The 27,300-nt window shown below is 32.7% G+C and overlaps 6 protein-coding genes across 12 annotated transcripts; 4 read left to right on the top strand and 2 right to left on the bottom strand.

The window, feature by feature from the left end:
- Positions 1 to 216: 216 nt before the first annotated feature.
- LOC108743268 (transcriptional activator protein Pur-beta-B) lies at positions 217 to 6,104 on the bottom strand. 3 transcript variants are annotated; one of them, XM_018478774.2, is made up of 7 exons: positions 5,999 to 6,098; positions 5,386 to 5,430; positions 4,738 to 4,853; positions 4,438 to 4,540; positions 3,964 to 4,205; positions 2,002 to 2,322; positions 217 to 1,805 (listed from the first exon to the last, which is right to left on the bottom strand). In XM_018478774.2, exons 1-7 carry the CDS (start codon positions 6,039 to 6,041, stop codon positions 1,758 to 1,760), a joined length of 918 nt encoding a protein of 305 aa, XP_018334276.1. In that variant the 5' UTR covers positions 6,042 to 6,098; the 3' UTR covers positions 217 to 1,757. The 3 variants fall into 3 exon arrangements, with proteins under 3 accessions (XP_018334276.1, XP_018334278.1, XP_018334277.1); XM_018478776.1 differs by lacking the exon at positions 5,386 to 5,430 and having other exon boundaries at positions 5,999 to 6,104; XM_018478775.1 differs by lacking the exons at positions 5,386 to 5,430; positions 5,999 to 6,098 and adding an exon at positions 4,946 to 5,164.
- Positions 6,105 to 6,278: 174 nt separating this feature from the next.
- LOC108743265 (zinc finger protein 429) lies at positions 6,279 to 17,967 on the top strand. 3 transcript variants are annotated; one of them, XM_018478769.2, is made up of 9 exons: positions 6,279 to 6,608; positions 9,013 to 9,152; positions 11,950 to 12,145; positions 12,238 to 12,515; positions 13,516 to 13,924; positions 14,426 to 14,599; positions 16,716 to 16,957; positions 17,068 to 17,371; positions 17,470 to 17,967. In XM_018478769.2, the coding sequence occupies exons 3-9, from the start codon at positions 11,977 to 11,979 to the stop codon at positions 17,664 to 17,666; spliced, it is 1,773 nt and encodes a 590-aa protein (XP_018334271.1). In that variant the 5' UTR covers positions 6,279 to 6,608; positions 9,013 to 9,152; positions 11,950 to 11,976; the 3' UTR covers positions 17,667 to 17,967. The 3 variants fall into 3 exon arrangements, with proteins under 3 accessions (XP_018334271.1, XP_018334272.1, XP_018334270.1); XM_018478770.2 differs by lacking the exon at positions 9,013 to 9,152 and having other exon boundaries at positions 13,516 to 13,903; XM_018478768.2 differs by lacking the exon at positions 9,013 to 9,152 and having other exon boundaries at positions 6,280 to 6,608.
- On the top strand, positions 7,976 to 10,947 carry LOC108743270 (glutathione S-transferase-like). The gene has a single exon (XM_018478780.2). It carries the CDS (start codon positions 8,888 to 8,890, stop codon positions 9,590 to 9,592), a length of 705 nt encoding a protein of 234 aa, XP_018334282.1. The 5' UTR covers positions 7,976 to 8,887; the 3' UTR covers positions 9,593 to 10,947.
- On the top strand, positions 10,755 to 11,633 carry LOC108743271 (glutathione S-transferase). Its single transcript, XM_018478782.2, has one exon. It carries the CDS (start codon positions 10,965 to 10,967, stop codon positions 11,577 to 11,579), a length of 615 nt encoding a protein of 204 aa, XP_018334284.1. The 5' UTR covers positions 10,755 to 10,964; the 3' UTR covers positions 11,580 to 11,633.
- Positions 17,968 to 18,252: 285 nt separating the features above from the next.
- On the top strand, positions 18,253 to 24,761 carry LOC108743269 (dnaJ homolog subfamily C member 5). 3 transcript variants are annotated; one of them, XM_018478778.2, is made up of 6 exons: positions 18,253 to 18,520; positions 18,580 to 18,871; positions 21,519 to 21,650; positions 22,129 to 22,191; positions 22,474 to 22,651; positions 23,353 to 24,761. In XM_018478778.2, exons 1-6 carry the CDS (start codon positions 18,495 to 18,497, stop codon positions 23,355 to 23,357), a joined length of 696 nt encoding a protein of 231 aa, XP_018334280.1. In that variant the 5' UTR covers positions 18,253 to 18,494; the 3' UTR covers positions 23,358 to 24,761. The 3 variants fall into 3 exon arrangements, with proteins under 3 accessions (XP_018334280.1, XP_018334281.1, XP_018334279.1); XM_018478777.2 differs by having other exon boundaries at positions 18,254 to 18,520; positions 23,365 to 24,761; XM_018478779.2 differs by lacking the exon at positions 22,129 to 22,191 and having other exon boundaries at positions 23,365 to 24,761.
- Positions 24,762 to 24,852: 91 nt separating this feature from the next.
- LOC108743272 (lethal(2)neighbour of tid protein) lies at positions 24,853 to 26,731 on the bottom strand. The gene is made up of 3 exons (XM_025977340.1): positions 26,318 to 26,731; positions 25,635 to 26,187; positions 24,853 to 25,563 (listed from the first exon to the last, which is right to left on the bottom strand). The coding sequence occupies exons 1-3, from the start codon at positions 26,577 to 26,579 to the stop codon at positions 24,933 to 24,935; spliced, it is 1,446 nt and encodes a 481-aa protein (XP_025833125.1). The 5' UTR covers positions 26,580 to 26,731; the 3' UTR covers positions 24,853 to 24,932.
- Positions 26,732 to 27,300: the final 569 nt, after the last annotated feature.

The following is a 27,300-nucleotide window of genomic DNA, read 5'->3' as shown; positions in this document are numbered from 1 at the left end:
AATATTTAATAATCAATAACACATCGTTTCTCTCTCTTCATACAATAATAATCGTTTTTCTTTTTTTTTTACTTACATTATTTTCTTCTTTTTTTAATTTTTCTTTACGTTTCTAAAAGTACCTCCTGGTTTACTCGGGACTATTTAATAATATAAAAGAAAAGTTTTACATGTAAGCACTAACTTTAAGTGACGAGAATTTTGAAGACAATATTAAATCATTATTAATTAACTACAACAAATTAGTTTCAATAAAACTAGAAAAATGCACAGTTTTTAATCATTATTCTTCTTTTTACGTTATATAAATTGACTCAGGTAATAATTATCGGCAGAATCAAGAAAGAAGAAAAGTTGAAGTCCCGAGTAATCAGCCGATCTTATCTGACTAGGACTACAAAAATAAAAATATAAGAAAAAAACATGTCATAAAACTTACAATTAATTAAAACATGGTACACGTTTCTCTTCACCAAGAAGGCGAAGGTGCGCACAAGAAAACAAATATTTATCAAGAATGATATAAACACCAGGACCACATCTGAATTGGCAAAAGGGCCAGAGCCAAAGGATTAGCCAATGAAAAATTTTTAGTGTTACATATTACAAAGTAAGGTTAATTTTAAAGTAACATTCTTTTTAATTAGGTAAGCGTTGGGCCCCTTTAGACAACACAGGTAAATAATTGGCAATTTTTCTTTTTTAAAAATGAATCATCCGACGATCACCAAGCCATATCACAAAAATTTGAAATTTTGAAATTTTAATTTAAATAAATATACATATAAGTTCTAATCACAATTGTATTTATTTATTATTATAAGAAACGTTCTTTTATTTTTTTATCTATCTGTTAAATGGGGGGAAGTCGTACTACAAGACAAGACAGGCATGATAACCCCCCACTCCTGCAGAGTAATCGAGTTGGCAGCATTGAGGTGGATAATGATGATGATGATACGAGCAGAAGCAATGCACCGCCTATTAATTACTATGTGTTATAGTATCTATTGATCAATTAATAAAAAATAAGGCCAAAATATATAAATGTGTATGTATATAGATACCTATTTATACATATTTATTTATGTAGACTATCATTGACATAATAACCGCGAGAAAAAAGAAAAACATGCTCTGCTGCTTCTTTGTCAAAACATATACTCTTTTTATAAATGGCAGTTTTTCTTCCGTGACATCTCCTCGTATATCTTTAATGTCGCTACATATTGTATAACAACAAATACACATTAATTCACAGGTGATCAATTTTCCTGCGGCCACGACGAAAAATACCAATAAAACCTAGTTTTAAAAATTTTGTTCTCAATTTTATCGATCGTATTTTGGTCATATACATGCATAATTTTACATTTATTGACGTAGGAAAATTGATCGGCCGACAACGAGCAAAGAAAGGGAAAAAGAAAGTCGATGAGATAAGTCGCACTCGACTCGAAAAATAATAATATAATAATTAATCTTGATCGATCTATAAATCAATAAATTAATAATTTAATAACTCGTAACATAGAATATATCTAACATTTACAATGTTTTTGTTTGGAACACTCACAGAAACCAAATAAAGGCAGGAGGATCACGCACGTCACACGTCCCACGTCCTAACTCTCCCACCAGATTGGCAGCGGGAAGGGGAGCCGACCACCACCTGTCGTACCCCTCCCCACCACATTCAGCACTTGAATTAGTTTAAAAGTGACCTAAAGTTGTGTGATCTAAAGTGATCACCTTCTTCATTTCAGACTTGAACCCGAGTCCTGCTGATGAATATTGTTGCCAATCTAAAATAAACAAAATTATCAACAATAACAAGTACACTTAATAAGCGCCACAAATGTAATATTTTACGATTGTTTTAAAAGCTCATCCACGCTTATTGCTACACGTAAACATTCATACGAGGGTTCCATTTTGCTCATTTTGAGACACGGAACCCCAATAAAACAGACTAAATTAATGTATAGGTACACAACATACCGGTGTATGCGACTGATCGGATACCGTCGTGGTACCGGGTATGACGCCGCCCCCACTTCCTCCGCCGCTGCCCAAATGTTGCTGTCCAATGCCAGGCAAGGACGTTTGCTGTTGTGGTTGTTTCATTTTCTCGCAATAGTCTGCAAGGATGTCACGAAAGCGAGTCCAGCTTTTTTCGGGCACTGTGATCGCATTACGGAAATTCGTCTTCACCTCCGAGATACGCATGTATACGCCACGATTATTCTGGCCGATGTCGAAGTAGAAGTTTTTGTTGTCGACATGTAGATGTCGTCCCTCCGGCAAATCTTGCTTGAAAGACTGAATTTTTGCTCTCTTTTATTAAGCCGCCTAACGACACATGCGATCGCACGTTCAACAATGATTCTTTTGTTTATTTATTTATTACATATTTTGTACTAATTTCAATGTTGCAATTTTGTCTTATTCTTATTAAACAATAGTATATTAGCAGTTGGGATTGAAAACTGAACAATCTCAATTTATGATTATTTATTTATAATAGTACTTAATATTTTTAAATTACTTTCCCTTCTACCTATACAATGCATAATTGCCACCTTCATATAGAACAGCGATTCTCAAAGTAGGAATCGCAGATAAAAATTTTTAAAGCATTACAGATGATCAATGAAAATATTTACATACAATGTTTTGCTCAAGGATGTACTTACTCAATTGGTAACTCTATTAAAAAGAAGCCAATCACCTAACCATTACAGTGCATGTTGTCTTCTTTTTCATAATTATAGATTTCTCTTTTTCTGTAGTTACTTACAAAGTACACATTATTACAGATAAAATTTGAAAGAAACAACAACGGCTAAGTAAGTTGAGCTGAAACGGATTAATTAATAATATGATATAATAACAAAAACGATGGAACTGCGTGCGCTACTAGTAAGAGACGACGACGACGACGAAGACGACACGTCCCCTTATACCGGGGGGCGACGTCTCAAACGCGAGACCCTACATCTATAATTTAGTATTTAAATATAATAATTATTAGAGGTNCTTCATATAGAACAGCGATTCTCAAAGTAGGAATCGCAGATAAAAATTTTTAAAGCATTACAGATGATCAATGAAAATATTTACATACAATGTTTTGCTCAAGGATGTACTTACTCAACAACGATAAGTTATTAATTTTTATACAAAAAACAAATGAGCTATTACTCAAAATTATGAGCATTTCAATGAAATTAAATAAAAGAAATTAACTCGTTCTGAATTTACATTAAACCTCCTCCCCGAGATATACTTCTATATTCGCTCTTCGGGAAGGAAATTTCTTCAGGTGCAAAAAGGGGTTGAGGACCAAAATGTTTGAGTAACATTGGTTTAGAGGAAAGTCTGTATCTTCATGGCTTAACAATTTATTACTACCTTTCACAAATAGTTCTTAACAAAAGACTTAAAGGTAATAAATTTACCAAGTGGCAGGCGATCATTCTATCACTGTGAAATTAAAGATGTGTATATTATATAATAAATGTTTCGCGGGCAGTTCGGGTCCATACATCTTTTTAAATTAAATTTTACCTGCCTTAACCAATGATTTTTATTTTGTCCACAACTATGGCCGTATTATGTAAATTTATTTACCCTTCTTTTATAATAAATTATTATAAACTAGGTTCCATGTTCATTTATGAATAGTACAATAAAGCAACTACAATTAGATTAGCATTTCCCATTTCTCTCCAATACTTTTATGATATCAAGTCCCCTTTACTTGTATATGACACTCCTTTGTCAGTCCAAGTAAATTTATTGTACTCGAGACTTTTGTTGAGAGGTAAATTTATTTATGACAACTGGTAAGTAATAGATAGTCACAAAGATAAAAACTTTCCTTCTGTGACAGTGGCGGTCGTGATAACTTTATTATATTATTCGATTTATTTAAATTATTTCGTATTACGCATGACTTACTTGTTCGTCGCCGGCACCGAACTCGTCAAGCAGGTCCGTAAGAGCATCACGAAATTCAATCATTCCCTGGGCGGGGATGGCCACTTGCGATCGGGGTCCTCCCCGGGTGATGGTTTGCGATACGCGCAGGAATCGACCCCGCGCGTTCTCCTTCAGGTCCAAATAGTAGCGCCTGTTGTCCTTTATCATCATTTCGCTGCGTAGCTTGCCATCTTCAGGCACGTTGTCAGGGTTTGGAGGGCCTTCAGAGGGTTTACAGTAAGAAAAAAATAGTTCAATAAATATAACTAATACACAACCAATGACAATCTTAGACTTAACAACTTTCTGTTTAATTAATAAGCTTACTGTTATTCCACTAATGCTGTATTGAAGTACAAAATTAATAAAATATATATTTGCGAAAAACTAAAAAAGCCCACTTGTAATTAAATCAAGCTACATGTCATACAATATCAATCAAATTTCACTTACCTAAAGAACAGTAATAATCACTAAAAGATGATAAATGATCTCTAAACTCAGCAGCAGTCGAAAGCGCTAAAAATATCTGCGACCGTCGTCCATCTGCACCAATCTTTAAAATAATGTCATTTAATGATATAATTGAAATAATTAAGCATAAAAAAGTATTGTCCAATGTGTATTTAATTATGTCAGATAAATAAAAATTCTTAAAGGCAGGGTTCTTAATTGGAATCAACAAACTTAATGAACTGAAAACTTAAAAAATGTTCCACTGATATGTTAAAGCATTCTTAAAAAAACACTTACTTCAGCTACTTTAATAAATCTTCCTCGTCTGTTTTGTTTGACATCCAAATAAAACCGCTTACTCTGAATTTGCAACATTTTGGTGGCCAGTTCCTGCTCCGCAGGTCCTTGCTGACCTACAATTGAAAAGGAAAATTCAAACTAACACTGAAACACTTAACACACATACAAAGCTCATGAATAAAATACATAAATTCATATATCACACCTGGATCCCGCCAGTACTGAATTCGTTTAAATGACCATTCAAATTTTTGATCCATAACTATCTAACTGTTTTGGTTGGTGGATTCAATGAGAATTTAAATTTTAGTGTATACTATGTAGCAGATAATTTTTCGTCATAATCAAAAAATACGAACTTAAGTGGTTTCATATAGTTAAAGACACTTTTTCTATCAGCTACTATGCCGGTTAGAACACGACAGTGTATGTAACGAATGATATGAATCATTGCAATTCACTACTATTTGATTCTTCTATACACTGACTTCTAAGAAATGACATGACTCACTGCAAAAAATTCTCATTCACAACTTCTAGTGATATCATTTCTCAGTTTTGGAGTTTAAGTAATCGTAAGTTCACGGAAAAAAATTGATCGATTTTTTGGAAAATGAATATCAAATAAAGATCAAAGATGATTACCTGGGTCATATTCAGTACTTCCCTGGTCCATTCCCTGACGGTATTCTAAAATGGTTAAATAGGCTTAATTACACCATTTTTTTTTTCCTTGCTGCCTAACTAAAAACTATACATAATCTCGAATAACCTTTTACTAACAATTACACTGTTGTAGCCCAATTTCTGCTAATAAATGACAAAACATTTTAGCTGTAACGATAAAGACCATTTTCGCTAACATTCTAAAGAATTTTTAAACGAAACACAACCTAAAGGCTGTTGGCCAAGGTCGTCGAAGGCCTACCGCAATACATGTTCAAGCTGTCATTGTGACACTAAAAGATGCTCATATAATCAATTACTGTAAATCCGGTCCACCAAATTCAACAAAACTAATGCTAATCTAACAAGTTTCGATTTTAAAGCGAACAATTTGCTATACAACGGTCGTTATTAATCGTGTTTAATAAAACAAAGGCCAGTTCGAACTTTTAACTCGCCATTTTGTCTTGTCTGTCATCTGTTATGCCATAGATTACAAACCGAAAAGTAAATTTATGTTATTACAGATGTTAAGACATTGTTAAAACTTTAATAGAAATCTTTTTCGCTTTCTTATCGTCTTAATACTTACTTTGTGAACTCGACCCTTCATCTCCACTTCCTAAATCCGACATCGCAACCACACACAAACCTCAACTGTCAGGGTCAAATAAAAAAACCCTAGACGAGAATTAGATTACTAAATTCTAAAAATGAAAATCAATTTAAAGCAAACTTCATATAATGCATTTCGTTTGCTTGTCAATCTTTTTAATTTATTTTATCAATTCGTACAATATAAACGTGCATCGATATCTTTCCCTTTTTCATAAAAATAAAATAACAATGACTTATAAAATTTTTATCAAAATAATTGGAGAATGTTCGATGAAGCCAAATTCGACGTAAGAGGAAAATTGTAATTGTTAATACGTTATTGCTGTTGCGCATGTGAATTCGAAAAAACAAGAAGGACAAAGATGGCAACGATTGTCCGCCATTTTCTAAAGTGAGATAGATGTAAGCGTTTTCGCAAATTTTGTGTATTTTTACATGTATTCGGTAAATAATTTTGAGACTGTTCCAACATTTTGGAAGTTTCCTATAGTTTTATGTGCCTTTTGTGATACTTTATTGTGAAAATTTACAAGTTCCGAATCTTAATATCGGTGTTCGGATTACGTCTTCGAGTGAGACCAAAGGTAAATGGTTTTCTTTGTTGCCTTATATCCTTATTTCATTTCAATTTTATCAGCGTCTTTGTTGTAAAAAGAGATGTATTTTAAGAAAAGGCGAAAGAAAATTTGTTGTCAGCAACATAAAATATTGAGGGCTATGTTGAGGGCCTCACATGTTCATTTTATTTGGTTCTCTTTCTCAGCCATTCTTTTTACCTCCTGTTGTATTGTGAGCATCTATTGAAATAACTCGGATGAGCAGAATATCTAAAAACAAATTCATAAATTGCACCTTACTTTACTCCATTATTTATTTTGTATAAATTGAAATATCTCCCTACCTATGAAGTAGTTTCCGTGGCATGTAATGAAAAAATTAATTGCACCAACTGATTTGATATAATATACCTATATTAAATTTTAAACGTTTTAAACATTTTTGTGTGTTTTCTTTTTTTATGTAGGCAAATGTGTGTAATATTCATTTTACGTGAGAACTATTTCTTGTATTTTTAAAAAAATTAATAATATATTATGCTCTTTCCACGTTGAATAATAAGTACCTAAATAAATTTCGGATTTAAGTTACTATTGCTATATACCCCTATTTAAGTTAGTAAAATATTTTACCTATAATGTAACAAACTATAAAATAGTTATTGTACATTAAGGATATTACAGGTTATATATGTATACATACGTATAAAGTAGAAGAAATGTTTGAAATTGACGTGGTTTCTTGTTTATAGTTATACCATAAGCGTAGGCAGATATTTTAAAAGTGGGAATAGGGTGACGTTTCATCATCATAAAGTCGTCAGTCCTAAGATTGGTTGAACACACACCTCCACTCTTTCCTATCCTGAGCTAATCTTCGCATTTCCGCAAAACTAGAACAACCCACATCCTTAACTATTTGCGAACAGTAATCTAATCTAATTCTATCTTCATCCCTTTTAACTCCTGTTTCTGCCTCTAATATGGCTCTGACAAGACCTTCATGCCTGAGAAGGTGTCCTACCAACCTATCTGGCCTATTTCTTGTTGACTTCCCCTGTTCTCCTATTCTTTATTTTAAATGTAGTTTTTTAAGAAAATAATTAATTTACGTAGTTCTATAAATACTTATCACCCGCAATATTTAGATGGGTGTAAAGCAGAAAAATATTTAAAAGGATAGTAAAAGGAAGTAAGGGTTATTTAGAGATTTTGAAATTGCAAATTGAAAGAATCGGTAAGTAATATGGGATTGAGAAATTTATATTTTGATTCAGAAAACCCACATTACACATACGTTTTGTAGATAAGTAGTCGTTAGAATAGGCGCTTAATTATTAAAAACTGTTTATCATTAATTATTTTAAAATAAAATTGTTAATGTAGAAATATGTATTTATTGCATGGCAACAAAATTCACAATTGATAACGCGTTTACAACTATTCTTCGGAATTCAAGTGCTATTAATGTTTTTTGTGATATACATATAACTTGATATTAACAGCTTTGTGCATACATTGTGTAGTATGTATATATAGTAGTTGTGTTTACAACAGTATCAAATGGCAGAAGGAATCGCAATAGTGATGAAACGTTCAACAGCAATTAATAAATAGGATAAACAAAAACAAAACGATTGGTTGGCAGTTATAGCGTTTATTTATTTTGTATAGTTTTTGTTCAGTGTTGTATGTTTTCAGTTAAAAGTGAAAGAAGTCAGTTCTATTTGAAATTATTTTGTTGATATTAACGATGCAAGCACCAAATGCAATATCTGTAACAAAATATTCGCAAAAGCGGAGCACGACCACTACATTAATAAGTTACACTTCAGCTTCCGTTTCCGCTTTCGCAAAAATTTACTATTTACTTCTATTTCTGTTATAACACTTCCGTTGCATCACTAGTACCTATACACATATTATGCATAGATACAAATTAAATATGGTCTTATTAATGTTAAATGTCAGGTTGATTCAGCTTTTATTGGGCGATCTATTATGTAACATGGATATACAGGGTGTGCGTTGGGTTGCACATGTCCAATTGGTTTTATTTCGCACTTGAACAGAACCGAGCTTATTCGATGCAAAAAAAAAATCCTAATACATTCACCAAATTGCTTTAAATTGCCCGAAATTACATATTTATTATAGGTAGATAAATTTACTATCCGTTTATCATATATGTATATTTGTATATCGTTTCCGAAGTTGTAAAACGATCCAAGAAGGTAACGTTAATCGATAAAAACAACAAAAGAGAATTTCTGTTTTCGTATGTCATTTTATTAAAAAAAAATCGAATGACCGAATTGTGTGAAAACTTTGGAGAGTGCAATTTAAAGAGAATTCATAAAACTATTGACCTGTTTGATAATTGCGAAGTAGAAAAAATGGCCCCGCATTATAAACTGACATATTTTCCCAGCAAGGCCATTGGCGAACCAATTCGTTTTCTGTTGAACTATGGCAATTTGGAATTCGAAGACGATCGTTTCGATCGAGAAAATTGGCCACAATTAAAACCAAACATGCCATTCGGACAAGTGCCTGTTCTTGAAATTGATGGTAAGTTGACCCATCAAAGTATCGCCATAGCCCGTTATTTGGCAAAGAAAGTAAAATTGACCGGTGAAAATGATTGGGAAGATCTTGAGATCGATTCAATCGTTGACACTATAAATGATTTTCGACAAAAAATTGCATTATATCATTACGAAAGCGATACGAGCGTGAAAGAATCCCGAAAAGAAATTCTTTTCAAAGAAACTATTCCTTACTACATGGAACGTTTTGAAACCATCGCAAAAAATAATAATGGACACATGGCTTGTGCCAAACTTACCTGGGCCGATATGATGTTTGCTGGAATGCTCGACTATTTTAATTTTATGACGAAAGGGAATTTAATCGAAAACTATCCCAATTTGCAAACCGTTGTGGATAATGTTTTAAATATTCCTCAAATAAAAAATTGGATCGAGAAACGTCCTCAGACCGAATCTTAATAACTGCTTTAAATTAGAAGACTTCTTGTTGTTATTTTTAAAAAATTCATATTAATTATTGTGAGACATGGTTTATCGTTCTTTTTTTTGCTGTAATTTTTAATAAACTAAATATTGATGAAGCATTTTTGATACACATTCGTTACAAATATGTAGGTTTATTTTGTTACCAAGTTATATATTTTCACAATAAACATTTATTTATTTATTTCGTTTACTCGAAGCGCATTAAAAATATAGCTCATTTTCAAACAAGAAAACTTTAGTCAGTAGTCGTTTTTTTTATTTGTTGATTTATTAGAAGCAATTACGGAAATTGTAACTCAAAAACATAGTGATGGGAAAAATGAAAAATTTTTTACCGTTGTAGTTTGGATTCAACATTTAATAGAAGAATAAAAAATAAAACTTTTAATTTTATCATGCTTTATACCGGCGTTTACATTGGAAAACAAATGTAATAAATAAAAGTACCAACAACATAGCATCTAATTAGTTATACATATTATTATCATATTGAACCACTTGGGCACGTTTGAATTTCGACCGAAGAAGTATTATTTAATGGAAATTAAAATGGAGTGAATGTATGACGACATATTTCCGTACAAGAAGATTAGAGACAGGAGACTCAACTAATGTGAAGTGGGTAGGTGCATGCGGCAAATTATGATTGTATGAGTGGTCTCTGCGCAGTGGTAGACTGCGCGACATTATAGTTGTATGAGTCTACAGTAATATGCGTAAAAGGAAAATTTCTCACTTCTGCGCAACGTAGGTCGTAAAACGCGGACTACCCACTCTTTTCGGATTACTTCTTTCTCTCCAGTTGAGTCTCCTTTCACTAGTTGTGTTGGATTCTTTATTGACAGAGAAACAACGCTTCATTTTGAAATTTGGGGACGTGTCCACAACTGATTTTTCGAAGCTCCGATGAGTTAATCGAAACTAAAAGTTTTAATTTTTCGCCCAGAATTGGACTAATAAATATGCTACTTTCCGTTCTCGGCTTTTATTCTATTAATTTACAGTAATGCCAGACTGTTCGCGTGCTTTATGTGTGCGTATATTGTGTACAGGGACATGTATGTAGTGTCCTAATTGTATACATACGTATATACATACATAGTATAAAAGCTTGAAAGCCGGCCGGTAAAGGCAATTGTGTGGTCGTACTCGAACCGTCCGCTGTTGTTGTAGTTTGTATTTGTATTGGTGTTGCACTCTATACATAAGTAACTAATAATCGAAGCGTCTATCGTTTACACTACACTGTTGGTGATTAATAAGTGCATTATCTTACTGATGAGCAAATAGTTTATACGGACCTGTTTTTGTAAAATTGAAAAATAAAAGTAACAAAAGAAGGAAAATGGCTCCTCAATACAAGGTGACGTACTTTCCTGTTAAAGCTCTCGGCGAGCCGATTCGTTTTCTTTTAAGTTATGGAAAATTTGAATTTGAAGATTATCGTTTCGATCGTGAAAACTGGCCCCAGATAAAACCGAAGATGCCGTTTGGACAAGTACCTGTTCTAGAAGTAAACGGCAAAGTGGCTCATCAAAGCATCGCCATTTGTCGTTATTTAGCCAAGCAGGTAAAGTTGATAGGAGCAAACGATTGGGAAGATTTGGAAATCGATTCCGTTGTTGATACTTTAAACGATTTGCGTCAAAAAATTGCTCTTTATAATTATGAGTCGGATCCCTCCATAAAAGAATCGCGAAAAGGACCTCTCTTGAAGGAAACCATCCCTTATTATTTGGAACGCTTAGACGCGATCGCCAAACAAAATAATGGTCATCTGGCATGCGGCAAATTGACATGGGCGGATATAATTTTGGCTGCATGGTTGGATTACCTTAATTACATGATTAGCGGAAATTTACTAGAAAAATATGCTAATTTACAGTCTGTTGTTAATAACGTTTTGTCTATTCCTCAGATTAAAGCTTGGATTGAAAAGCGTCCGCATTCTGAAATGTAAATAGCAATTTTAACTGTACTTGTTCATTTGTCATCAATAAATTGTCTTATTTTCTCTTGTTTATGTTTAGGCATATGTATTGCATATGAGAAATAAAATTAAACTAAACGAAATTACAAAATAGTACAAACCAATTCGTAAATTACTATGTTTTAGGCTTTCTACATCCATTATTAACAGAATATAAAAATATTTTTTTGAATAACGCTCTTGTTTGTATGCAACCATTTATGCCACAATAAAAATATATTGCATACAGTTTATCTTTAAACCAAATTTTGTAACATTCGGATGATTTTCTATTACTACCATTTAAATTATAGAGGGTGGTATATATATTAACATACACTGTTTGCATTTTTCTTTGTAGTTATTTAAAGAAGTCTGAATTAAGAAAATGTTCGATCCGAATGCAATTACAACGCAACAGTCTCAAATTCAGTATCAGACTCAACAACAACAAGAGAAAGATAAAACCCAAGGACAAGAAGCTCAACAGAAGGAAACGTTTCCTTCTTTCTGCTATGCTAACGTTAACATGATTCACAAGATAGCTCCCGGAACAGGTACGCGATTACCACCAAATGAAGTCTGTTTGTCTGTTATTAATATGTCCAGCAGCACCTGTTTTAACATTATCATAATTATTACGTTTCAGGTGCCGTGGCTACGGCACAAACCCAACATTCCACCGTTAATATGTCCCAGCTGACCGATGACAAATGTTACATAGCACAACCGTTCTCATATAATTACGCCTTAGTAAACCAGATGTCGCTGGCGCAAAACACAATCTCTAACATAACATTCAAATGCGAAGTCTGCGGTCTCATGTTTGCCCATCTAAGTTTATTAAATCATCATAAGCGAGTTCATCAGCAGGGAAGTCAACAGCAAGCCGACCAACAAACACAACAACAAATTACCGTTCAAGTGGTAAGCGCTCTTGTTATCGTACTTAATAAAATGTTTACTTCCACTGCTTGATTATATTTATGTATTAGCAAAAACCTCAAATTTTTCTTTAATTTGTTGTCAGTGTCAGTCAGTCGTATTACAGTTAAATTTCTACAATTAAAACTTCTTAAACGCAACCAGTTATAAGTTGTGAATTTAACTTTGCGTCACCACGTGGTTCTTAATTATTTATTTATAGTTTTATTTAAACTAATTGTATGTACAAGCATTTGTTATATGTATAACTGTTGGTTTTTAGGGTGAACCTTTATGCCGATGTGTTAAGTTTCACAATACATAAGTATCATGTTGCATATTTTATGTCATCCGCATTCTAGATATTACTGACTGATAAAAAATCTACCTTGAGAAAGCTTTCGAATACATTTTTATCCTGTTTTGGTTTATAAAAAAATTCCGTCTTGCAATCTTGTGCCGTGGCCGGTTTCTTACTTCTCGATGCGACGTTTCGCCAGATCTTACTTCTGGCATCTTCAGGGGGCAGCGTTACGCAATTACTGATTGTCAACCATACGTAACGCTATAGCAGGAAGATGCCAGAAGTAAGATCTGGCGAAACGTCGCATCAAGAAGTAAGACACCGACCACGCACAACAGCCCGGAAACTGTTCATATATCAGAGAACAACACAGGCGGCCAAAGGCCTGATATCAACATTTCTTTTTCTTGTTTTGTTTTAATACATTGTCTGTAGTTTTTTTTTTGCTTGTTGCCCTTAAGAAACATCATTTTTAAAACATTCCATGCAGAAACACAAATTTTGCCATTCGTTCAGTTCACTGTTCGAGATAAAACAGATAGCGGCATGCTTACCTACTGGACCGATACATTGACTAACTGACTGGGATTGTAGTATTCTTCAAATCGGGACGTGTGGCACCCTACTGTAGTTTGAATCATTTGGCTTTATACGATAGAAAGAAGATATTAGATGAGTATTAAAATAGTAATTTGTTAGGTCCAAGGGCAACCTCAGACACAACCAGCTCAAATCCAAATAGTATCTGCCGATCGGATCCGATACAGTTGCGAAGAATGTGGCTTAACATTTGCCACTCAGAGTGACTTAAAATCTCATAAGATTCAAGTACATCAGCCTCAACAACAGGTACAGGCCCAAGCGCAGACCCAACAGCAGCCCCAAAATACGTTAAAAATAAAAAATTGCGAGTCATGCGGTGCTCCCTTGCCTCAGGACACGAACAAGAAACGAGCAGTGATGAAGGTCAAATGCGAAACGTGTCTTTCTGCGGAAGCCATTCAGCCTCAAATTTTCGTGGTTACCACGGCACCGGATTCGTCGACGGTCAAGTTTGAGGAGTCGACAGGAACCCAGACCACAAACAGTATGTCCAAAGCTGATAGAGGTGTGTGTTTATGTATTGTAGTTCCTCGGTCGCGTATCTTTTCTCCATTGCCACTATTACTATTTACTGGTATAATAGGACGTTTGTGGTCTATATTCACCAGATGGCATGTTTGTAGCACTTAAGTACCCGTATTCTTCTCTGTCTTATAAACACTGTCTATTAAACATTAATATTCTGGACGTATAATAATATAGTAAACAATATATATATATATGTATATTTCAAATTATGTAATATATATATATATATACCTTTATCAGGAAAACTAGCCGAAAGTGGCACTGATGATACGCTGAGCAAGTACATATCTATAGGACTAACATTTATTTTACATTGATATTATCTACTAAAAATAAGTACAATTTGTTAACTGCTGTGGTTTGTTCTTCTTTGTCTTTTTCTTTTTAAACGCATAGGTACGTGGTAGTTTAGTTTTTCTATATACACACATACCTTTCTTGCATGAGTACAACTAATGTCATTTGATGTTTTTAATAGGAACGCAAAACACAATTCCGTTAGCTGTAAAAAATGCCCATCCTGTGAAAAGAAGAGGAGTCGCGTCAGTAACCAAGTGTACAAAATGTAACGGCAGTGGCATTATCTTTATAGGAGGTTCGAAGAATCAACAAAATAATGTAGACAAACCTTTCCACTGCAACATCTGCAACGGTAAGAGTTGCAAATAATTATCGTCTAAACCAAACAAAAAAAAAAAAACTAAGAAACAATATTAATAAATTGTACGAATTTGAAAAAATCGTGGTAATTTACGCATTCAATAAACGGTTGATTTTGCAGAAAAATTACAAATTATAATTTTGAAGCAAGCTTTATTATCTAAAAAACAAAATTTAACAACAATAGATTTCAAATTTAAAAATATTTAAACCTCTGTTACAAAACATTTAAACTTCCGCATATTAAACTATAACAATTGACCTACAAGAAAACATATTTTGTTACAGTTGTTGAAAACAAATGAATTGTAAATAAAAAATGACTTGAGTTAAGCTCAAATCAAATGGTCCGAGCTGCTCTGGACATTTTGAAAAGCTGCTATTTTTCTTAAAAGCGATCCCCCGGGCATTACGGTATGATAATGTTAAATGTAAATGAGTGTTAATAAGTTTCAAAAAATGACTTCAAAATTTACAGATTATTTAGAGCTAATCTCTAAAAAGTGCATAGATAGTTATTAAAAATCTGAGAGAATCCTTTAATTGACATGTGCAAGGAAAATTTATAACGGAAGTAGAAAAACAAAAACAACTCCAAAATGTATACAACTATAGTTTTTTGTCTTTAAAGGATACGAAAGTTAAATAAATATTTAAATGTGTAGTATTTACGTTCATATACTGGGTGTGTTAAAGCAAAAAAATCGCGTGGGGTCTATTGTTTGGTAATATTTTTTAAACTTCCAATATCATTCGGGTGTAAAATAAAAACTGTTTAGTAGATGGTCAAAGTAAACTGAGCAAGCAATTGTTAAAATTGAAAAATTTTCCTCTCTTATACCCTCTAATAGACATAATCTGCAGAGGCTACCTTCAATGGCATTAATTTATATTTATTTAAGTACATTTTTAACTTGTGTACTTGAAATTATACTGTAATTATAAAATTGTATTATAACATTGTACTACATTTATAGTAACATATAAGGAAATGTACTGATAAGTACAATTTAATAAGTAAAAATTATTTTTCCAATTCAAACAAAGTATTGTATAGCAATTAAACATTTAAATAGAATTGTATAATTACTAGTAATGAAATAGTGCTATTATAATAAAAATAAACTCGTGATGTTATGCTGAAACCTGGGGGTGGGGGGCTAGGCGGAGTTTGTACATTGGGAAACGACCACGTTTTTTTGTTTAGTTTTTCCTTGAGGAGGGAAAATCTTCAAAAGACACCCCTCATAAAGGGGGGTTGTATCGGATTTGTTGATATACCTACCTACTAAAACCCCTTCTCCAGGAGGGAAATCGTCACGTTTTGTGGAAAACGGCCACGGCTAATTATAACTAGAAGTAACATTAGGTGTATAGTGAATATTGTTGTTTGGATATACACATGTTCTAATCCCTATAATAGAAAAGAGTATGTAAGATCACCGGAAGTATGTTGCTTAAAAGAAACAAACAAAAAATAAAGGCCCCTCATCTGTAGCTGTTTTTGCTTCATGCTCACTTGATAGTCAGCTATGCCGGACAATTAGAAGCACTATTAGATAATGAGATAGGAGGGATCTTACTATTTTTCATCTCACGTCTCACCACTAATTACAGGGCTGCATGGGACGTGCTTACTCTATTCTATTATCGCTATAAATCTAAATTATTTGCCGATACTCGATACTCGATACGTATTTTGTCTTATAAGGGCATTCCTAAGAGTAACAATTATACTAGTCGTAAATAGCAAACAGTATTACACGTAACTTAGAGTACAAGTCTAAGAGCGAGAATAAAAAATGTCCGGGTCCAACAAAGGGTTAATACCAAAATCAGTTTTGTCGTCTCTAATTTTTTTATTGTCTTAAGAGCTTTCTAGAATTTCATATTTATTTAGAATAGGCCCTCTATTTAAATTAAGTAGTAACTTAACTTAATTTTTAAGTGTGGTATAGTTTTCATCAATTGGACGACTTGCTAAACCTGGGTTCAGTTCTACAAATTCATTTCCATACGGACCATGTCGAACATTTATGAATGTTGTAGCTAGTATTAGTATATCCCCTGTGAGTATTAATAATTTTAAGTTGAATTCTTTTTTTAAGGTTCGTTCAGCCGTTATTCGTCGCTCTGGTCACACAAACGTCTTCATACTGGAGAAAAGAATTTTAAGTGTAACATTTGCGGCTTGGCGTTTGCCAAAGCGGCATATTTGAAAAATCACTCTCGTATCCACACCGGGGAGAAGCCTTATCGATGTAATGTTTGCGGAATGCAATTTTCTCAATCCCCACATTTAAAGAATCACGAAAGGATACACTCCGGCGAACGGCCGTACGTTTGTGAGGTAGATATGTCATAGGATATGCATTCAATTACCTATTACGTATAATAAAAAATGAAATGTTATCGATATTGAAATTGTGATTATATTGTGATTGACTCTCTTTAAATTAGGTTTGTGACAAGTCGTTTGCGCGTCATTCGACGCTATGGAATCATCGACGCATTCATACCGGTGAGAAACCCTATCGTTGTGATATTTGCGGTTCTTGCTTTAACCAAGCGACACATCTGAAAAACCATGCCAAAGTACACTCGGGTGAAAAGCCGTTCAAATGCGACATTTGTAGCGTTGGTTTTTCCGATCGGTTCGCTTTGAAACGACATCGCGCCATCCACGAAAAATACGGACGTACTAAACCCATCATTTCGACCATCCAGCAACAAGATCAACAACAAACGGATAATACTAATGCCGGTACCTAGATTTATTTTCTATCTTTTTCTATCTTTTTTGTCTGGCTATTGTTACGAAATGGTTGATTTATATATTTACGATTTAAATATGTATCACAGATGGCATGAATGCCGAGAATAGCGTCGATAGCAGCGCGAATCCTGAAAATACTGGCAACGGTGATGAAACTGGTCAAGACTTGGAAGACTTGCACGAAACGAAATTTGAACAAAAATATGAAGAGACTGAAAATACCGTTGATCTTCCGGACGAAATGACGACGGAGATATCAGAGTTGCAAGTGCAACTTTCTTAATTAATTTAAAAAAATGAAGAAAGAAATAAAAAGGGCGCGGCGTTTTCTTCTATTTAGTTAACATTTAGTAACAAGATTTACATCTGACAGCAAAAGTTAAGTGACAATATTGCTTTAATTACTATTTACCGATAAAACTCCATCATTGTCAGAAAAAAAATAGTTGGAGCTGTTTCTTCTTCCAAGTATTATAATTTTTTATGTAGTATTGATCGACTTATTTATTACTTGCGTGTTTGTAAGAAATTTCTGTTTCGATACAACTCCCACATAGAGAAATAAATATTTACATTTAACTGAATTGAATTTATTTATATGTATATACTAAATAAATAATTATATGTCAAAAGAAATTACCTTCAAAATTACGTACATTCTACTAACAAAAGATTAATTAACTTCGTTTGTATGCATGGAAAATTCTGCGATGTACGTTATCCGTTTCGTATATTTTCTGATTGTTGAAACAGATGGCGCCAAATAGAAGTGCGAAATGCACACTCCAATGCTCAATAATCACATTCTTATCTATGTTCACAGCGTTACACTATTTATGGGTGTTTTGGCATGACAATCTATGGGACATGACTGACAGATGTCGGTTAATCGTTTACATTACATGAAACTTAAAAGGAAGTCTTTATCAGAGATAACAAATACGAGGAATTTAAAGTGATTGTAATATTTAGTTGTTTACTATAAATCACCTTTTAATTGTTAAAAGAAATGAAAATGGATGTGCTAGTTTCTGTGGGTGAAATATTTAGTTAATAAAAAGGTGAACACGAATTTTTCCCTGCTACCTGCGTTATATTACTAACTACCAGAATGGATCATCCTAAAAGAAAATTATCGTGAGTCATATTTTTTTTTTTTTTTTTAGATATTAATGCATAATTTGCTCTCATTATAGAACACAAGGTGATTCATTATATCAGGTTCTTCAGTTACCTAAAACTGCAACCCAAGAGGACATTAAAAAAACTTACAGAAGACTTGCATTGAAATACCATCCTGATAAAAACCCAAATAATCCAGATGCTGCTGAAAAATTTAAGGAAGTCAACCGTGCCCACTCAATTCTAAATGATCCTACCAAACGAAATATTTATGACAATTATGGTAGCTTAGGTTTATACATTGCAGAACAATTTGGTGAAGAGAATGTGAATGCTTACTTTGTTGTTACTTCAACATGGTGCAAGGTATGTTTAGGCCTTGTTAACTGTAGTTTAATTAATCATTGGAGTATGTAATTCTTTTTTAATTCTAATTATCTTCAAGTTGTATATCCCTTCACAGTATCGTGTTAAATTAAAAATTGAACTAATGCATTCCTCCCTGCTAATAAGTTAAATACCTAGTTATTGCGATGTTGCAAAATGAATGCATAGCACATGTATCTAATTATTCAGTTTACTTATCTATCTGTCATTGGATTCTTGGAATACATGTATGAATTTGTTTGTTTGATGTGATGACCCATTTTTAATTAAATTATAGATATATGACCAAAAGTCATGTTTAATTTAATAAACACAAATACTTAACGTTTATTTTTCATAAATTAATTTTAAACTAAATATGTTGTATCTAATTTAATGAATTAAAAGTAAACTGCACATTCTAATAAACATATTATGTACAGTTTAAGGGTCAACTGATAAATAATTTCATTGCAGTTATATAATAATTTCTTTATTAATTTACCTTTGATGATATATGTACGTATATACATCAAATGCCTGACAGAATTAATTTCGTTTTATTAACTTCTTACATTCGAAGTGCACAAATTTTCGGTACTACATGTGAAGTAAGTAATCGAATAATCTTATCTAACGTTTTCTAAACTCTTGGTTATGAAATTGTCTTGTTTTAAGTTATTGAGTTACATTTCAGTTTTATTTCTTATTATGTGTTAGATACGAATGTTCTCATCTAATATTTTTTATTTGTAATTGTAGTTAACCAATACTTCTAAAAATGTGGAGTATAAACCATGGAAACCTTCATTTAACCGTCTCGTAGAGATTGAAATTGTCAAATTTAACGTTCATTCAACTTGTCGTCTACAGTTAATGTCAAACCATTAGTATTTGTCATTAAAATTTTCAGTTTTTTTCATGAACATATAACAATTAAAAAAAAAAATGGATAACTTCTCGCAAGAAATCGATTTACTTTTGTCGAAATTTCGGAAAACGACCGAGAACGTGATGTCTTCATCAAAGGAACTATTTGAAGGGAACAATGAAGATGAGGATAAGTTCAAGCCAACCACAAAGTCAAAATGTAAAATTAGATCTGAAGACGTGCGAGATGAAAACTTGATAGACGTTGTATATCCGTCTTCACATTCCATTCCATCTTACTCTCCAAATTCGTCAGTGATTCCCAAAAACGTAAACAGTCGTATTGATCCTGATTTCAATAACGAAATTGATACAATGATAAGCAAGTTTAAAGAACGAACGGGAAACTTAATCAGCATGTCGAAAGGACTTTTTCGTAAATCTTTAGACGATATAAAAGATGCGAAGACGTCCTTTTACTCCACAAACAGTTCCATCGGTGGAGCTTCAGATCTAATCGATAAATTCGATCTTACTGAAGGAACATCGAATAAAATGGGTAAATTCCCTCTGTCAAATCAAAGTAGTTTGATAGGTAGAAGGAAACAATCACCCCCCTCTAAAATATCCAAACGCGAAGTGACGGAAAAAGAGAACGATTCTCTAAAACAAAAAACTAAAATCGCTACAAAAAAGCAGAACAGCGAAAAAGAATCGACGATGGAAGCCATTAGAGTAACAACACCGAGAGTGTGTGAAATAGTGTTAAGTAAAATACCGCAAAAAAAGCTTGCCACGACCAACAATTATAGTGGCGTTACAAAAAGAAATAATCAGTTTCAGTCAGAGAAGATGTCTCCAAGGAAAGTAATGGAATTTGCTTTTCATAATGATGAAAGAAATCGACAGCACGTGTCGTTGGAGAAAGCGCGACGGGAAATTAACGAAGCATTCGAGTGCATGAAACGAGAAACGACGAAAAATGTTGCAGATGCTCGACATACCATAAACCGTCTTAAAAATAGAACTCGTGAAAAAGAGAAAATGCTATCAAATCCGGAAGAACGCCTTGTCTATAGAAAATCGATGGAACAATTCCTCGAAGAAGCTAAAAGGAAAATGCAAGACACGACGTTGAAGCGAACGATAGAAAAACATCGCGAGATCGAAAGGGCCTTCGAGAATGTGAAAAGAAGCACCGCTAAGACAATACGAGAAGCCCAACAAGCAATGGAACGCCACATACGTAACAAAACGTTAAATAAAGTGGAAGCAGAAGTTGTCAGTGCTATGAAGAAAGAGGTCGACATAGCTTTTCATAATGTCAAACAGGACGCCGCAAAAACGATCAACGAAGCTCAAAAATCCATAAATAAAACAATAGAAAATCTAAAGCAGTATATTCGGTTGTAAATGTTGTTGTTCACGATATATCTAGCTATATCCTGTAGATAAAACCGCATATTTAAACCCGTAAAGTTGTTTTCACATTTGGTGTATGAAGTGACCCGCTGCAACATGGAGAATGTAAAAAAGTTTTTTAAGATTTGAGCTTGGTATTGCAGATTTGTCGGGACAAGTACAACATTTATTTTATTTATTAACAGTTTAGAACTCAATAAAGTTGACTGAAACTTTAAAAAATCCGGATTTCGTCTTTCTATTATCAAAAGCTATTGAGAATCATGCAGGAGTGTAACTGTTAAATTTTTGCTAATGATAATAGTGACAATGAATTGTATATCCTCAATATAATTTTTGTTTTTCGTTATTTCAGGTTTTGTTCGTGGTCTGTGGGTTAGTAACATGCTGTTACTGCTGCTGTTGTTTGTGTTGTTGTTGCAATTTCTGTTGTGGCAAGTGCAAACCGAGACCTCCGCAAGATACCGGGGATTACCATACACTTAATGTAAGTTTAATAACATCCTTATTCTTCAATGTCGCTTATACAATGTAAAGTATTTGGCTTCTCTTTTGTGTTTTCTTTATAAATCTCATTAACAATTACGTAGTTTAGTACATTTCTGGTTTGTAAATAATGATCCAACACTTCCAATCCCGAAAAGGTGTGCAGAGAAGGTAAGGTAAATTGACAAATATATAAATTTGCGTGTGATTATTCAAAAATTTAGTACAAATGTCGTGATGGGAAGGAGAAATAACTAGAAAGTAGTGTAAGTATTTTTTATTTTGCACCAATCACTACTCCCTATAATACAGTAGCTACTTAACGACCGGTCGTTTGTTACATTTTTAATTTTTTTTTTATTTAAATTCATCGAAATCATTTTTACGTTTTAGTGTTCTTTCAGTTTTTTTATCCGTGGTTTACATTCATTGTTTTATTTTTTTTTTTTATTTCTTTCTGATGTAGCTAATGTTTTCAGCGAGAGAATCAACAGAGCGCCATGGGCAGTATGCCGATCACGTCCCAACCCCCTAGAAATAGGGTAAGTGTAATTGTCGAAAGGTACGGAGAGAAAAAATGCTCTTCTGTTCGTTTCGTGTTCCTTGTTGTTTTTATCGAAGCAGAAAGGAAATTGATTATGAACATAGTTTTTAATAAATATTTTGCTTTTCTGTCGTTGTTGAATAAGTTTTAGAAGAAATAAATCGATCAATTTGATTTTGCAAGGCATTCTTGCTTATTGAAACGAATTATAAATTTAGGAATAAGTACATGAAATATATATTTGTAAAATATTATAGAGGCAACCGCTTGTTGATTTCAGGAAGATATATCGGACGAAGAAGCCGCTCGAGGAGACTCGCCCAATAGATCGTCTCCTGTAACAACTCAACCATCTCCATCTAAAAAAACTGCTCCAGTTTTTGCCATGCCCATGCCGCCCCCTGCTTTCGACGAAAATGCAGCACTTAATCAAGGAGACGTTCCTGTATACACTCCAGGTGATTAATTAATAATTTTTTATTTATAAATCATTGTGATAAATTAGTCGCTTTAAGTTTGATAAAAAAACTGCAACTGAAATAAAACTCAATATATTTATCGTTTAACCAGGATAATGGTAGTGTATCGGGTGTTCATTACTTTATGTCTGCACTTCAGAAATCGATAGTACACTTAATTCGGAACGTAAAACGTCTCTTAGAGGTTTTTCTGAGAGCGCTTCGTTTTGGTGTAATTTCAAATTTACTTTTTTTTCAGGTTATTCTATCTTGTGATATAGAGTAATGGGTTAATGATTACTTAAAGGAAACAATTGAACGGCAATTCTTTTCGAATAAGTCTGGTTTCGGCTTTAATCATAGCGAGGAATCAAGGCTAATCGAACAATTCCAGAAAGTCACATTGCAACTTTTTCGATTTTTATATTTCAAAATTTCAACATTTCCTTCGAGATAGGGAGCTGCCATACTTTTTCTTAATATTAAGTTTATATTTCCTTTGGCATTTCTAATTACACTGCTTGGAAGCCTTTATACTTAAAAATGTTGAATAACGTAGAAAAACAAATACAAAATGTAAAAAACCTCACACTCGTAGAGTGTACAATCGATTCATGAAGTGTGGACATATAGTTAGTAACCTCCTCTATAATTTTCTATTTGATTTGATAGTTTAGTATATACCGTAACGTTTAAATCAGCTTAATTTTCAGGTATGACAAACTCCCCAGCAAAAACATTCGAACAGAAACAACAGTGGTGATGGGGAGAAAATTAGGGTCTTAAACTACTCATAGTTGTGTAGGACAAGCGTTAACAAATCGTTTAACTGTTTCTTGTCTTGTCCCATTTTCGACCAGACCTTGCATTATTTCCCCCTTTAAAATATTGACTAATTGTGACCTAGCATAGATACAACGTTTCCTTTCTTTTAGTCGATTAATTATGCATATATTACATAGATTAATAACAATAACAGTAACAACAATAAAAAAAATTATTATAATAATAACAACACTTAATATTGCAACAAACACAGCATGCATACTCTACTATTTTCATTAGATTTTCATATAGGTATCTAATTATAAATTATAATGCAACAATATTTAAAGGTCCCTTAGAACTTTTTAGTGTAAACATATATGTAATTTTAAGTGTTACATTTTCATATTGCGCCCTCTCTCCCCTTTCTCTAATTTCATTTTAAACCATGCACGTTTTCTTAATATTTTTTTTGTATGATTCAAATTGCTTGTCGTCTTCGCGCTTTCTAATTAAAAATAATAATTAACTTATTTAATGTAAAAAAACGGAACGGAAATATTACTTTGATAAGGTCAAACTATTCATGCAAGTATAGGGTGATTATTATTATTATTATATTTATTTAAATCGTTAAATAAATTTGCCTCTAGTACTTATTACATGTTGAAATGGTAACTAAAATTCTATCTAAATAATTTCATAAAAGCTTTCGCTGTATTTAAGAATTTACATTCTGTTTCGGGTTTTTAGAACGTCGGGCGTAGCCTCGATCGTCGTGACAACGCGCTTTCGTCTAAATCATATACATTCAACTTAAAAATGAATCGATCCAATAAGCGCATTCAGCATTAACTCGACCTATAATGTTTTGCATATTTAATTTATCTGCTTGTGAGGTACAGTATAATATGTGTCACATGGATTACTTACGTTCGTTTTAAATATAGGAAACCGTGTAATTCCTCTTACTTAGCTTCAACCATTATGCTGTATGCCACTGATATTAAATTTTGATGTAATTTTAGAAATATATTTATATAGTACACACATTCTATGTATATGCAAAATGAATGTGCATATACGTTACGTATTTAAGTACACGATTGAAGCTAGAAGTGAATTTTTATCATTTTTTTTATCGTTACACAAACATCTACTGCATATACATGTTTGCATAGAAACTACTTAAAAATCCAACAACTTTAAGCAAGTTTCGCTTTAAGTAATATGACTATTGAAATTTAAAGTTGGCATGTAAACTAATTAATTTATTGAGTAAATGTGATAGAAAGATGTAATAAAACTGTTACGCTACATACTGTGGCAATTTGATCGAGATTAATAATTGCTTATTTATGTTCTCAGTTATAGTGTTTGCTAACTATTGTCATCAGATAAGAGAAAAAGGTACTTAATTAATGAGGATCATCAAATAAACATTAAAAAATTTATTTTCAACAATCCGTAACAGTAATTTTACTTTCCAATCGGTATTCGAAAAAATGTACAAATACTATTTGTTCATGTACCTATAAACACCAATTAATAAAGCAACATGACTAAAATGTAACGACAAACTAGAAATAATTGTACTTGGATACGTATTCCAGCAATATTCAATAACCGCTAGAATAAGAAACATAACTGATTTGTTATATCCTGTACAGTAAACCAAGTACAACAAACTGTGAAAGTACCAGCTATAAAATTGATAGTGCAACGATCTGGCACATGATATTCCGATTAAGTTTGTTACAAAAAATGGCAAAACGATTAATTGACACATCTTCCCAAAATTTACTTCAATTTTATCCGATTCATCTTCTTTGTCGGCTTCATTATTATCTAAAACCCTGTTTTTTCGATGGCTCAACTCCTTTTCGTACATTTCGAGGAACTTTTTCTGATCTCTGTTTAATGGTTCATCTTTTTTACTCTTTGAAACGATTTTTTGAGGTTTTCGAATAGGTCTTTTATTTGACTTTTCTGATCGAGCCTTTAATTCTTGAAATACGTAGTTCAGCTTTGCATAATTCGATAAATAACGCCTCATGCATTTAAAAAATAGTAACAACAGAACGACATGAATCACCAACAAAACTATATGAAATTGATGACTTTCGAAAATTTGCCTTGACAAAAATCTGTAAAATAACAAAAATTAAGTAATCAGTGGGTAATTTTAATGAGAACGAACATTAGAATAAAAACGCACCGGTAATTGACTGTCCATTTATGTTCAAATACTCTTGCTACATCAAAGCTTCCTCTTATATAATTCAAATAATTTTTATACAAAAATGGGGCACCCAAAACCACTTGAACCAAGCCACATACAGATAGATTCAGTATTGTTTCCCACAATGACAAATTAGTTAAAAATGCTAACAGCAGGCATGGAGAATACAATAAGATATTCATTTTGACCGAAACAGCTAGTGAAAAAAATAAACTTCCTAAACGCCATTTGTTTGATATATAGCAATTTAAACTGGTATAGAAAAGGAGGACGGCAATTGGATCATTGAACAATCTCAACACGTAAATAGAATGAATTCGATAGGAAGTCAATGTACTTATTATCAATGCATAAGGAGGCACTTTCTCTGTTTTCAAATAAATTCTAAATGTCAGGCACAACTGCCCAATGTAGATTAATAGAAATAAATATTGTGCCAAATGAATGTTCCTTCCATGTGATGTGAAGTAGTACAATAGTGAGTAAACATAAACAAATCCTGCCGGATACACCAACGGGCCTGTGTCACCTTAAAAATGAATTAATAAAGAATAAGTTTATAAAACATATTTATGTTCCTATATTTATTGCAGAATTAAAATCCTTTATTCTTAATACTATATTATTGAAACGGAAAGTAGGAAAGCAATATACGTTACCTTTAAGTTGTTTATAATCAAATGTACCATTTAAAAAACCCTCCACTTCCTGCATGTAAGCTATCCAATCTATTTCTGTATATCGTACATTTTCAATTATAAACATATTTAAAAATACTTCAAAAATTATTAGAAATAAGCATGTATACTTTAAGTATTGCGGTTTTACTAACAAATCACACAGAAATTCTTTTTGAACTATTTTCTTTAGCAGACCATTCTGTTCCTTTTGATCGCTCCATTTGGGTTTAATTTTAGCCATATTCCTATTTAATTAAATATTATGCTATCCTTACTTCACTACTAAAAGTACTCACATTAGCAAATATTTAAGAGTTTTTCTTTTTCTACATTTACTAAATTTACAGTTTGGTTAAATTACAGATTCAACGGCCTGGGTTGCCAAACTTAGGAAAAAATTTCCCAATATTTNGTAACATATGATTCATTAATAAATAATGATTAATTTATAAATATGTAAAAACAACAGTGAAGATTTCCAAAAAAATTGAAAATGAAAGAACTTATTCTGTAATAATGTGTTAAATGTACTAAGAAAACTAAGAAGAAAACAATTATTTGCATTTGTTTTACATTATTAGTTTCTTGTATTAGGTATTATTTACTAGTTACTATCATGGGTGTAGCAAGATTTTTCCTAAAGGCGCAGATTTTCAATAGCTGTAAGCCTATTTGGGTTTAATTTGCTTTGTTTCTATGTTTTTAAACTTTTTGACGATTTCATGACCCGCCAGAGCCTTTTCAAGTGGGGCGCCCATAGCTACTTTTTTATTTTTATTACTCTTACCAAAATACCGGACCAATTAATTTCGTTTTATTAACTTCTTACATTCGAAGTGCACAAATTTTCGGTACTACATGTGAAGTAAGTAATCGAANAAAAAATATTTATAATTTGCATTATATTTTTAAGATTCGAATTTATTTTTAGTTATTGGCCTTTACGTCGGACCGATCAGTTA

The sequence above is a fragment of the Agrilus planipennis genome, unplaced genomic scaffold (genome assembly GCF_000699045.2).
Source record: "Agrilus planipennis isolate EAB-ADULT unplaced genomic scaffold, Apla_2.0 scaffold413, whole genome shotgun sequence".
In the NCBI taxonomy this organism is placed as follows: domain Eukaryota; kingdom Metazoa; phylum Arthropoda; class Insecta; order Coleoptera; family Buprestidae; genus Agrilus; species Agrilus planipennis.
Note: the sequence above shows the minus strand (reverse complement) of the source record. Positions and strands in the feature narration are given on the sequence as shown.